The sequence below is a fragment of the Quercus robur genome, chromosome 11, assembly GCF_932294415.1.
Source record: "Quercus robur chromosome 11, dhQueRobu3.1, whole genome shotgun sequence".
In the NCBI taxonomy this organism is placed as follows: Eukaryota; Viridiplantae; Streptophyta; class Magnoliopsida; order Fagales; family Fagaceae; genus Quercus; species Quercus robur.
This window is the reverse complement of record NC_065544.1, coordinates 53406027-53419274: the sequence shown is the minus strand read 5'-3', so window position 1 is coordinate 53419274 and position 13248 is coordinate 53406027. Positions and strand designations below refer to the sequence as shown.

Sequence of the window (13248 nt, the reverse complement as noted above, 5' to 3'; positions counted from 1 at the left end):
CTTTTCTGTCCTCCCCCTAATACTTTGTAGATATAGTTTGAGATAGCAAGCAATGCAACTAGTCATGAGACACCTTTATAGTGTAACTCCTGATAAGGGATTTATGGAGTTGCACCTACTTCAATAAATTCTTTTTACTGTCCCCAAGTAGCAGCTGAACCAAGCAGCAACTTTTTTTCTTACATTTTTTTTTTTCCAGATAATTGCATGTTTCCATGATAAATCGTAAAACACCTCAACAATGGAATCGCGCACCAAATGTTTCTCCTTCTCCCACAAAAGGAGGTCCTCCTCTTCCTCCTCTTCCTCTTCCACCATCTCAAACTTTTATTTTCTGCTCATTTGATTTTTTAATTAGCATTTCTGTCTACATCTTTAATAGAAAAGATAATTTAAATTTAGTTAAAGGTAATACTTGGTCTCTCTATAATTTGCAATTCTTGCTAGCAGAACCAATTACTGTTCAAACTATTATTTTATTATTCATTGGCATTGTTGATTTGGTATTGCATTACTAATATACTTGGTTTTTCCATGTGCAGATTGAATGATACCTTCGTTTGTTGAGCCATCACCTAGTGGGCTCGGAGGACCACCAGGACATTACTGATGTGCTGACTACAGTGCAGGCGATTGGCCGTGTTCGACCTCCAGACCCTGAGGCCTCGAATGAGGAGGCAGCTACTCCTACGATAGCAACTACTCAGAGGCCAAGCACTACTAAGAGCCCAAGCACGAGCACAGCTCCTACTGAACGTCTCCTTGTTGCTACCCCTCGAGTTGTCCCTATACCCGATCCCTCTCCACCCACCCCCAGATCCATCCCTTAGCCCCACCATCCCTTCATCCACCCCACATCCATCCCCTAGCCCCACCATCCCTCCATGCACCCCACATCCATGTCCTAGGTCTGACATCCGTCCACCCACCCCATAATCATTTCCTAAGCTGTCACCCATTGCATCTTTTGACCTGGGTATTGGTCCAACCCCTCCTGAGCAGGAGCCACCCTCCCACAGTATGTCTACTGGCCCTTCTTCGGGCATTGACCCACCCCCTGTTCAGGCTGAGCAGGCTATTGGGTTACCTGCACCCCTAGAAGGTCGGCCAAAACGCATATCAAAGGCACCTCCTTGTGGGACAGGGGGGCACAAACATGGACACAAAGCTGGGCCCGAGGCATCTGACAAAGGACATGCAAGACCTCCTCCTTATTATATGAGACAGCGTAAGGTTCAAAAATGGTAATTCAAATGATACCTTATTCCGGAGCATTAGTGAAGTGGAGGGTGAGGTTGTGGGGTTATACTATACACTCATGATGGAAATAGATATTTGATACCGTCAACTTGTCATAATTTTCTATTTTCTAATACATTCTAAGAATTGTTGGAAATGTGGCAATATTGGTTAAACTAGCCGTAGTAACTACCACTATTGCAGAATATGAATGGTATGTGAACCAGTATTAGTTTAAGAGATTTCCTACAAACTTGATAGAAGTCTTCTTGCCTTGTTCTTGAAGCTGTTCAGTGTTTATATTGCTCTCAACTTTCATAAAGTTTTCAAAATCTTTTTTTTTTTCTTTTTTTTGATAAACTCTACTTCTCTCTTTTTACTATAGGTGATTGGTTCAGCAATAGACAAAGGTAGGACTCTCATACTCAAGGTCATACTTATTACCTAATTACACTAGAAAATCCTCTGATTGTTGTTCTTGAAACATGTTGGTTCAATAATTCTTACTTGTCAAGTACAAATATTTGTTGTGAAATTTTAAAGTACTCGCAAGTGTACGAACCGTACCGAAATATAGTTGGATAAGAACGAGGTCGAACCCACAGGGACTTGAATAAACGTAGGAAAATTGATTAAACCTTAACCAAACTAATCCTAATCTAGTTTAATAAAAACTGGTTTTTTTGCAATTAAATATACTAAACAAATAATAAAATTAAGCAAATAGTTAAACTAAGCAAAAGATATAAAGCAATAAAAAGATGTAAACAATCAAGAGAAAGGAATTAAGGCTTTGGAATCCGCCTTGTAAATCATATCAACATATATTTATGATCATTAATTTTTCCCAACCATTGCATGATAATCTAGAAATCAATCTTGCTATCATGGAAAATATCATCATTAAAATCCTTATTTTAAAAATCAAAAGCATGTTCTTCTTTGCTTCTTAAGTATAAAATCAAATCATCAATTGTATCTGTAGCCAAACAAATCACAAGATATATCCAATTCTAAAAATCAAATCATAAATTGTATCCATTGACAGACAAATCACAAGTGATATCCAATTTTATAATCAAGAATTAATAAACCAAGCATTCAATTAATTAAGACAAATCCTAAATCATGAGAAAAACATGATTGAACTCATATCTAGAATCTCATCTTAGTCAATTGATATGAAGCAAGAATAATTTAAATCATTAAAGAACAACTATTGTGGGAAAAATCAAATCACATAAATATTATTGATAATCCTTAACAAGGTTTCATCCTCAATCCTAATTATAAATTTAGCTACTCATAGTAATTGAAAGAAAATACAAAAATAAAATACTAAACATTAAACTAGACAAATAAAATAAAACTAACTGTCATGGAAGAAAACCAAAGAAGTAGCCGCACTCTCTATACATTCAGCCCTCAGCCCTAGCACTAGCCTCCCTGAATTTTGCCCTAAAAAGCCCTTAAATAGGTCAAGGAATCCTATTACAAGTTGAATTCTCGTTTGGAGAAAATCCCAGATTTTTAGGCTTCACTTAACCGACTATTTTGGCCCATTTAACGTCAGAATTTGGACTTTTGGTAAACTACAAAGTTGTAGCCCTTTAAGTTATCGTTCCAGCCCAACTTGAATCATCTCGATTGGACATCTGAGCCGAAAATGATACCAAAAATACTAACTGATGTGCAGTCTGGAATCCTAATCCGAATTGGACTTGGATTTGGTGCAAATTTCCTTTGATTCCTTGCTCCAATTGGACTTAAATTTAATTGGGTTGGTCTTTTCTTGAATTCATGCCTGGCTGAATGTAAGTTGGCTTGATTCAATTGGCCTAGCCCCACTTTGCATGTAAAGTCCTTGTTACCTACGACACAAAGATATTATATAATCAGTCACAAAATAACATAAAAGTAAGGCTAAATATGTAGATATGTGAGTACCTTATTGTATATATTTCATGCACATCAATATTCAAAATGAAATGAGCTTGTTTGTTGATGTTATTGGTCTATAGTTGCTGAATCATTTCATTTGTTGTGTGATAATAATCAAGAATTTGAGATTGTTTTGACCCAGTTCAAATTTGTGTTGAAAATTCAAATAGTGTAAAAACACCCTTGAACATTTAGACCCCCAATTTACAAATTGACCAATTCAAGCTTTATGTCAAACAACTAGTATGCGGAAAATGAACAAAAGCTATAAAACAGAATTGGAAAACTGTCTAAGCCAAATTAAAATCACAACCCACAGCAGATAATAAAAGGCAAAGATAAAAGGGAAGGAAGATGCAAACACAAGGACAACACGCGATGTGTTATCGAAGAGGAAACCGAAGCTCTCGGCGTAAAACCTCTCCGCCGCCCTCCAAGCAGTAAACAATCCACTAGAAAATGTAGTTGGGATACATGGACAGCAATAGACCCTCCAAGCCTAATCTACCCAGTGCACCTAAGCCCTCCAAGTTTCTTGATCCAACGAGGTTGCGCCGAACCTATTTCTTTTCTAACTTCCCGGATTCCACTACTTGACCATAGCATCAACCAATGTAAATTGGTTCCTTCTTAACTGCTTCCCAGAACACCAAACAGCCCTCTCACAGTAATAGAAATGGTGAGAAAAAGGTTTTGGTAAAAATGCCTCTCAGGATTTGACAATGGAGAGGAAGAGAGTTGAAGAATATGAAGAGACTCTTATGTAAAGATTGTGGATGACTCAATCTTATTTTTCTCTAGGGTTTCTCTCTCAAAATTCTCTCTGGAAGCTCTCTTTCATTTGTGGGTATGAGGGGTATTTATACTGGGGTGAGAGAGGAATGTGAAACGTCAGGTTTTTCAAAATAGGGATGGCTCACGGCTTGACTGAGTCGCGAGTTCCAATCGTGAGATAACCGAATGGTCAGCATCTAGCGGCTTGCAACCGCGAGTCACTCGCGAGATCCAGCCGCGAGACTCTGTTTTCTTGCACACTCTTGAGCATTCAATCGCTCTATCTCACTCACTACCCTTACAACAAAACCCACCTAAATACAGGGTTACTAAATGCTGAAATACAAGCAAATTTGGCACGAAATAAAACCAACAAGATGGTTGATTAAATTCAACCTTACATGTGGTTTTGCTTAAATGGGATAATCTTAGAAGCAATGCATCTAGTGAAAGTGTAATTGTCATTTGTTTGATCTAGCGTACATGATGCTGAAATTATAAACATGTCAAAAAAAGAGAGACCATAACTATAGTTTGAGGTACAAATTGTAATTTGAAGACATAAGTACCAGATGCTCTCCAGGAGATGGCTACCCTACCACCCCATGACCTAATTTTCCTCTTTTTCAGCTTCCCTTGTTTCTTATTACAAAATTATGTGGGTTCATTCACACTTTACTCACCTGTAGGATTTGAGTCAAATTTGATTTGCTAACTCATGTTTTAGAACGTTGCACTTTACACAGCTGAGATTTAATTGTATTTTCTTGTGTTCATGAATAATGCAATGTAGATTTGTAATAAGGTTATTAGTTTGTTCTCCGGATTTACTCTTAAAAAAACATAATTTAAACTTGCAATTTTTTTTATAAAGATTTTAGGCTAATTTTTTGAAGGAATTAAATTTCAAGTTGGAAAGTTGTAAATTTTTAAATCACAAGTTGGCGAATTAAATTCAGTTCAAACCATGTGGTAAAATGTAATTTTCCCAACATTTTTTTTATTCCTAGTGTTTGGTGAAAGTAGTTTTCCATTAAAGTTGCTTCCTTGATGCTCAGTTATTTTGCTAACAGTAGGAAGCAGTGACAATCATAAAAGGTTGGTGTTCCATTATAGAACCTGCCTATATAACTCTAAAGGCTATCAGAATAGTAGCCAATGAACTTGTCGTAGCTGATATGAAACCTGATGATTTGTCACTTTTGGAAATCCCAATTCATATACCTTTCTAATAGGTAAGCTTGGCCTTATATGGAGGTGCCGTACTGTAACTCACTTTTTTTTTTTTTTTTTTTTTGAGGAACCCCCCAACTCGGGGAGAGAAAATTTAATAAACTAAGGCAAATCTCTTACAACAAAGCAAGAAATATTTGGAGGAACTTCCTCCGTCCAAACCCTTAAAGGAAAAGAAAATTTAGAATCCCTAGCTAAAGCATGGGCAACATTGTTGCCTTGCCGCCTGACATGGATGACATTAGAGGACTGAAAGTGCCTCCCTATAGACATGAAGTCTTTTACCAAATGGCCAACCAGTGCATTTGAAACCATACCCAAATGTAAGCACTTTACCACTAGTTCAGCGTCGCCTTCAAAACACACCTGGCTGAAACCGAGGTCCCTGGCAAACATAGCAGCTTTCCTAGCCGCCAACATCTCAAGAACTTCCACTGTAACTGGCATCTGCACCTTCTCCGATAGCACCACCAGCACCTGCCCTTCATTGTTGCGAATGACCACTCCAATACCAGCTTCCTAATCCTCATTGAACACCGCCCCGTCGAAGTTAACTTTGACTGAACATCCAGACAGAGGCTGCCACACCACCGGGTTGGTTCTGTTTCCTCTCGCCATGCTCTGTTTTCCTTGCTAAAATTCATCCAATAGAGCCGAAGCAGAGTAGGCGACTCTAGAGCACGACTGAGGATTATCGTTCGCTCTCAACTTGTTTCTCCGCATCCAAATCAGCCACGCCGTCATCGCAAACAACTCCAGACTTAAACCTTCTGCCTTGGTAACACTCACAAGGTCGCTCATAACTTTAAGACTCAGGCCCTTTCTCCTCACCTCCCCAAAAGCTGGCGCCCACGCCTCACGAACCATCTCACAGTCCCATAAAGCGTGAAACTCATCTTTAGTCATACATCCACATTGGTCACACGTCGAGTTATCCACCACCCTTCTTTTTTGGAGATTAACCTTCGTTGGGAGAGCTCTTGAGCAAGCTCGCCATAGAAATACCTTCACCTTGTTTGGCACTTTCAACCGCCAAATATCCTTCCAGAAACGTTTAAACACCTCTGAATCTGAGCTGGAAGGCAGGGAGTTCATCTCAGTCTCGCACAACAACTGATAGCCGGATTTTACGGAGTAGGATCCTGACCTGCACCTCGGCCAAGAGAGGCAGTCCTCTTGAACCGTGACACACAGGGGAATACTCTTGATTCTTTGGGCTTCAAAAGGCAGGAAGATGTCATCTACTAGTTGCTCATTCCAGCCCCCTCCACCCGGCTCCAACAGATTTGCAACTGTCCAATTTGAAACCCCTTCAATTCTTGGAGAAACTACACAAGTCGAGGCCCCCCCAGGCAGCCACCTGTCATTGTATATATTTATCTTAGAGCCATTCCCTACTCTCCAAAGTAAACCCGACTAAACCAACTTTGAGGCCTTTACTATGCTCTTCCATGCAAACGATCCCGACGCTACCTTAGCATCAAAGACTAACCCACTTGGGAAATACTTCGCACTAAAGACTCGGTAAAAGAGAGATGATTTGTCCACTAGTAGTCTCCACACTTGCTTAGCAAGCATAGCCTCATTAAATTTCTCCAAGTCTTTAAAACCCATACCCCCTAACGCCTTAGGCTTACACATAGTTTCTCAATTCTTCCAATGAATCTTACGTTGATCACCCCGTTGGCCCCACCAAAATTTCCTTATCATCATTTCTATGTCATGAAGTAGTCCAGATGGGAGCTTGAAGCAACCCATCGCAAAGGTGGGTATAGCTTGGACTACCGCCTTTAGGAGCACCTCCCTTCCCGCTTGTGAGAGAAGCTTTTCCTTCCAACCTTGAAGCTTATTCCAAACTCTCTCCTTAATGAAATTTAGGCTCGCCTTTTTATTCCTTCCCACCACCGCCGGAAGACCAAGGTACTTCTCATACTCCCGCACTTCACTTACTCCCAACTCATTAATTATCTCAATCTTCCTCTCAGTCGGAGTAGCCTTGCTAAAGAACACAGAAGTTTTTTCTCTGTTTAGCTTTTGGCCAGAGGCTTTCTCATACAACACCAAAATACTTTGGATAACATCCAAATCCCTCTTAGTAGCTTGACAAAAGAGGACGGTGTCATCCGCAAAGAACAAATGGGAAATTTTTGGGCCATTTTTGTAAAGAGAGAAACCCCTGATAGCTTCGAACCTGCTGCCTGTTGCAGTTGACAATTTAGTGCTTTAGAACAAATTAAGAATAGGTATGGAGAGAGGGGATCCCCTTGCCTAATACCCCTCAATGGCCGGATGTCACCCTTAGGAACTCCATTCACAAGGATTGAATAAGAAGCTGAATTTATACAACTCAATATCAAGGCCACCCATCGCGCATCAAAACCCATCTTCAACATAGTGACCTCCAAGAAACTCCACTCCACCCTATCGTAAGCCTTACTCATATCAAGCTTCAATGCCATAAAACCCCCTTTTTTTGATTTTTGGTTCTTCATATGGTGCAAAGTCTCGAAAGCTACAAGGATGTTATCGGAAATTGCTTTGTCCGATTGGAAAGCACTTTGAGATTCTGAAATAATCAAGGGTAATACCCCTTTAAGCCTGTTTGCGATCACCTTTGATACAAGCTTATAAATTATATTACATAAAGAAATAGGGCGATATTCATAGACTTTTGTGGGACTCTTTACCTTAGGAATGAGAGTGATGAATGTCTAGTTTATGGATGGAGGGATGACACCCGAAGCAAGACAACTCAACACCGCTTCAGTCACATCTGCGCCCATTGACGGCCAATAGTGCTGGAAGAAAAGAGGAGGAAGACCATCCGGACCTGGGGACTTCAAAGGTTCCATTTGATTCAGAGCTGTGACCACCTCTTCCTTAGTATACTCCCCATTTAGCACTTCATTCATCTCCTCCGTTACAGAGCAAGGCACACCTCCTCCATCCTAGACATATTTGAAGAGTTAAAAAGGAGTTGGTAGTAATTGACCAAAATTTGAGAAATCCCATCCTCATCCGTGCACACCTCCCCACTCGGATCTTCAAGAGTGTCAATACAATTCCTTCTAAACTGATGAGACGCTCTACTATGGAAAAACTTTGTATTGTTATCACCCTCTTGCAACCATAGAGCTCGAGATCGTTGTTTCCACATTTGCTCTTCCTTACCCAAAAGCTTTGAAATCTCTAACTTCCACATTTGCTCTTCCTTACCCTCTTCTCTCTGACAAGTCTAGTTATGGGGCTTTGCTGTCATTTTTTCCCCATAAGTAAACTCTTTTGATGAAATGACAGTTGGCCCCTACATGGTGCGTACCATAAAATGTGTCCTCTACTCCTATTGCAACTGGTTGCGTTATGAATTTGAGGATATCTCTAGGATTTTGAATATTGGGTTTTGTTTTTGCATTATGGATTTTTCACTAGTGGTAGCTTTTGTCCTAGTGATGGTGGACCTCTGGTAATGTCATGAATATGAAAGTGGAAATGGTTGTTATTTCTTTAAGGGGGACTTATGCCATGGTTGCCCAATAGAATTTGCTTGTTACTTTCACTACTGTTGCTCACTGCACTTTGATAATAAGCCAGAGTATATGTCGGTTTTAATTTTAAGAAACAATTTTATTCAATTATAAGTGTTTTCTTATTTCAATTTTGAATTTTGGAAATGTTATTAGAATATCTTCACTCTGTTAAAATGTTGAGAGTTTAGTCCAATCATTCACTTTCACTTACAAAGTTTGCATCTTTACATTTGTTATGAATGGCTAATATGCGATTAGATACACTTTATGCCTAAAATTCACTACCCTTATATTTGGCTTTTTGTTCAAGTCTGGCACTTATAACAATGAAGAAAGTACTTCTGTGGAACGATGGACGATACTTTTTGCTGTCTGCAAAGGAACTTAGTGATCAATGGAATCTCATGCAAATTGGAGAGGACCTGGCTGTTGATGTTTGGATGGCGGATGTGAGTAACTATGTTTTTAAAATTTCCAATGAATTGGTCTTGAGGGTTAAGGTTATGAACAATGTAAATTTCCCAGAGAGAGCTTTATTGTTCTATATTTATGCAAGTTAAGTCGCCTTCTTGGACTAGATTACTCCACCTTGTCTTTTTACTGGAACTTTTGGATTCAGACGGTTACAATTTAATTTGCCATTTCATTTGAATTTTTTTGTCATTGTTACTATCATATATTTTATTGATTTTTTTCCCCTGGGAATTGGCTTCATGAATCTTGTTCTGTGTCTTATATATTGAGCCAACTTCAATTAGCATGTGATTCCAATATTTATTAAGAATATCTTTTCATTTCTGTTGGCTTTGTTCTGCACTTCATTTTACAATTTGCTATAGAATGATTCCATTTAATTAATTATTAGCTTTATTGGATAATTGTTTTGATGGTGTTACACATACTGTAGATTTCGTTGTTCTTATCTTGATGTATGCATTATGTTATATATTAAGTTACAGCCTTTTATATTAACTGGATTTTATGCTTTCTTTCTTTTAGAATCTGCCTAAGGAAGCGGCCATTGGTGTTGATCCTTGGTGTGTGTCAATAGACACTGCAAAAAGATGGGAGCATGCTTTTACCAAAAAACAGCAGAAGCTAGTTCAAACTTCTAAAAATTTGGTGGATGAAGTTTGGAAAAATCAGCCACCACCAGAAATTAATCCTGTTATCATACATCCATTGGAGTTTTCTGGTCGTTCTATTAAAGACAAGTTGAATGATTTGAGAGAAAACCTTAAGCAAGAGAAAGCTCGTGGTATAATCATCACAACACTTGTTGAGGTGACTCTTTCTAAGCTTTATAATTTTTTTTTGCTCTTATTTTCTTCTTGTTGAGAATTTCATAAAATTGGGCCTCTGGCCTGCATTTAGATTCTTCATCTTTGATTCTTTCACGAAAAACATAAGTATAGTTGCAATTGTGCAGGTTGCTTGGCTGTATAACATTCGTGGGAGTGATGTGTCCTACTGTCCAGTTGTTTATGCATTTGCTATATATAACATCCAACTCAGCTCTCTTATATATAGACAAGGGGAAGGTGTCTTCTGAGGTCAGTTATAAAATTCAATTTTTGATATCTTCTTGCACTATCTCTAGAGAGGTAAACAATGGAGCAAACTTATGATACTGGCAGTTAATTGTTCTCCTGTAACTGATATCAAGTTTAACTAATATTGCATCTGATAATGTCTGTTCAAAGCACAGTCATTCATTTCCAATTGTATTTTTGTACCAAAATTCAATTACAAGTGTTGGCCTAATTAAATTGATAGACTTTTTCTGACAATTGTGTCATATACAGGTGCTCTCTTATATGGAGGAGAACGGAATTGAAGTTAGGGAGTACGGTGCAGTGAGCTCAGATGTGGCCTTGCTTGCATCTAATCAACTCAACGCTTAGTCTGCCGTTAAAGGAACTCAAGCTGAAGTAACTGGAAATTATACAAAGGAAATGAAAGATGAGTTTGAACTTATATGGGCTGATCCTACTTCATGTTGCTATGCTTTGTATTCAAAACTGGATGCTGATAAGGTTCTTCTGCGGCCGTCACCTTTGGCCCTTGCAAAAGCTCTTAAGGTAGTATATGCAATTCTTATCCAATGAAGATGGTATATGGTTTGTTCTAGTGGCAATGGCTGAAGGTTTCCAATGACATAAATTAGATGAGATTGTAGAAATTATTCCTTTTTTTCTTTTGAAATCATTTTAGCCTTTGTTTTGCTTTTTTTGTTTTGTTTTGTTTTGTTTGTTTGTTTTGGGGGAGGGGGGAGGGGAACTTGGTGAATTCGTAGTTGCAAAATTCTAGCCTTCAATTTTGTTGTTGTTGGTAATTAGTAATTACACACACGGTAGGTCTAGAACTTATGATTGCACCCTCACCCCCTTGCTTATAAGGGGGAGAGGTGGTAAGTTTTTTTAAATTATGCAATCATTATGAATTTTAAATAATGCCCCCACTTTTAAACATTGAAGTCAACAGTGGTTACCTCTAGAAGAGCCAACAGATTATAGATTTAGGGAGGCTTTTGAAGCTACAATATACGACAAAAGTGAAAATAGCTTCAAGAAAGTTTGAAGTCACCTTAATTCTTGTGTAAGGAGGATGAGTTCTAAGTGTGGCAATTCACCTTTCATAAGAAGTGGTTTAAATTTCTTAGACTATTAATATTAGTGGCAGACATTATTTTCTCAGGGGATGCTAGAAAAATCTGATATGTGTTTCCCAGCCCTCGTAAAGAAAGATATATCCAACACACACACACAAACAATGTGTTTCCCAGCCCTTCATGTTGTTGTTGTTGTTGTTGTTGTTTTGTTATTTTGTTTTGTTTTTTTTTTTTTTTTTTTTTTTTTTTCTCTTTTTGGGTGTGGTGCGTTGAGAGAGAGAGCTAGACCTGGGAATATGCAAAAATTTTCACTTTCTAATTGATAAATAAAAGGATTATTGGCTTGTTTACAAGATTAAAAGTCATAATCATCTTTAGAGGTAGCTGAGCAATCGAATTATTTTATTGTTAGTGTTCTTGGATATATTTTTTAAAAACATTATTATATTTGTACCTTCTTAATAATATCTTTAGCAAATTTTTAATTTACTTATTGACTGATTGTTATAATATTTTAGAACCCAGTTGAGTTGGAAGGATTAAAAAGGGCTCATGTTCATGATGGTGTAGTTGTTGTGCAATACCTTGTCTGGTTAGATCATCAGGTATAACTGAGGGGTCCTATGATCTCTGAACTTTGTATTCTCTCTGGAAAATATACACATACTCTCTCTTCTTGTCTAAGGTTTCTCTCTATCTCTCTCATAGGTTTTTCATGCAATTTGTTTTCCAACATATGCAACAACTACTAAGGCCTGAAAATGATGCCTACTCTTGTTTTGTGTTTACAGATGTAGGAGATATATGGTGCTTCTGGTTACTTTTTGGCGGATGTAGGAGCAAACAAGAAAAAGCATTTGTGAGTTTGTTATCCTCATTGACTTTGCTAGTTCTTGTCATGGATTAAGTCAGTAGTTGAAGTGAGATGTATAATGGACCAGATATAGCCTGATATGTTATTTCAGTAGAACATGATGCATCATAACTTGTTGGTACCAATATTGCATTTGTGTTTCACACAGTTTTTTTTTTTTTGAGAAAGAAATCAAGTACTTTTATTAATGTAAATGAGTTACATCTGAATACAGAAACGAAGCAATATGAGGTGGAACGTCTTCCATCCAAACTTGGAAATCTGGTATGCATATAGCATGTTTCGCCAGATTATGAGCTACACTATTGCCATTTCTCTTTACATGAGAATACAACACTTTTTGAAAATGATTCGAATAAAGTTTCACATCTCCCACCAGCAAACCCCATGGACTTAGATTCTGCTCTTGTGACTTCAAAGCTTGAATTAAACCAAGAGCATCCCCTTCTAGTATTATCCTTTGGAACCCTAACTCATGAGCGAACATCAAGGCTTTCCGGGCAGCCAATGTTTCTGCCTCCTCTGCCTTATATGCCTGTGATAACTTCTCTGAACATGAAGCTAGAACAGCCCCATTGTTGTCCCTTATCACAACTCCAACCCCTGACTTATTTGACTCACCAAAGACCGCACCATCAAAGTTCACTTTCACAAAACCCCCTTGTGGAACTTGCCATCTGTTACCTCCTGGACTGCTGCTTCTGATCTGCATACCTGAAGCTTCTGTGCTTGATCTGAAGTGCGCCAACATAGCTACTGTTACATGAACAAAAACTTCGCCTGTTAACAGTAAGTTTTTGGACGATAATGCATGGTAAAATGACCTTTTGTATACTCACGGCAATAGGTTTCATTGTCATAATCTTACATTATGCTAAGAAACAATGAACATATGTACCAAAGTTGTCTCCATATTTGTTCAAAGGTCTTGGCATATACAAATAATGTACCTAATAATAGAAGGAAAAATTATGGCCCCTTTGACTTCATAGCATATTACTTAATATGCTATGAATTTTAGTTTATGATTCAATTTCTTCAAATACCAG

The 13248-nt window shown here is 38.2% G+C and overlaps 1 protein-coding gene and 1 pseudogene across 1 annotated transcript; one reads left to right on the top strand and one right to left on the bottom strand.

The window, feature by feature from the left end:
- Positions 1 to 5289: 5289 nt before the first annotated feature.
- On the bottom strand, positions 5290 to 8389 carry LOC126705233 (uncharacterized). The gene is made up of 6 exons (XM_050404137.1): positions 8216 to 8389; positions 7947 to 8135; positions 7463 to 7799; positions 6858 to 7385; positions 5977 to 6479; positions 5290 to 5706 (listed from the first exon to the last, which is right to left on the bottom strand). Exons 1-6 carry the CDS (start codon positions 8387 to 8389, stop codon positions 5290 to 5292), a joined length of 2148 nt encoding a protein of 715 aa, XP_050260094.1.
- A 651-nt stretch (positions 8390 to 9040) lies between these two features.
- The window catches only part of LOC126705232 (aminopeptidase P1-like), a 32777-nt pseudogene continuing 28569 nt past the window's right edge, over positions 9041 to 13248 (top strand).

Coding starts and splice junctions, on each gene's coding strand:
- LOC126705233 (XM_050404137.1), bottom strand. CDS start 8,389: ATGTGGAAGTTAGAGATTTCAAAGCTTTTGGGTAAGGAAGAGCAAATG. Junction 7,386..7,462: donor TGACATCCGGCCATTGAGGG/GTATTAGGCAAG, acceptor CAACTGCAACAG/GCAGCAGGTTCGAAGCTATC. Junction 6,480..6,857: donor GGGCCAACGGGGTGATCAAC/GTAAGATTCATT, acceptor CAAATTGGACAG/TTGCAAATCTGTTGGAGCCG.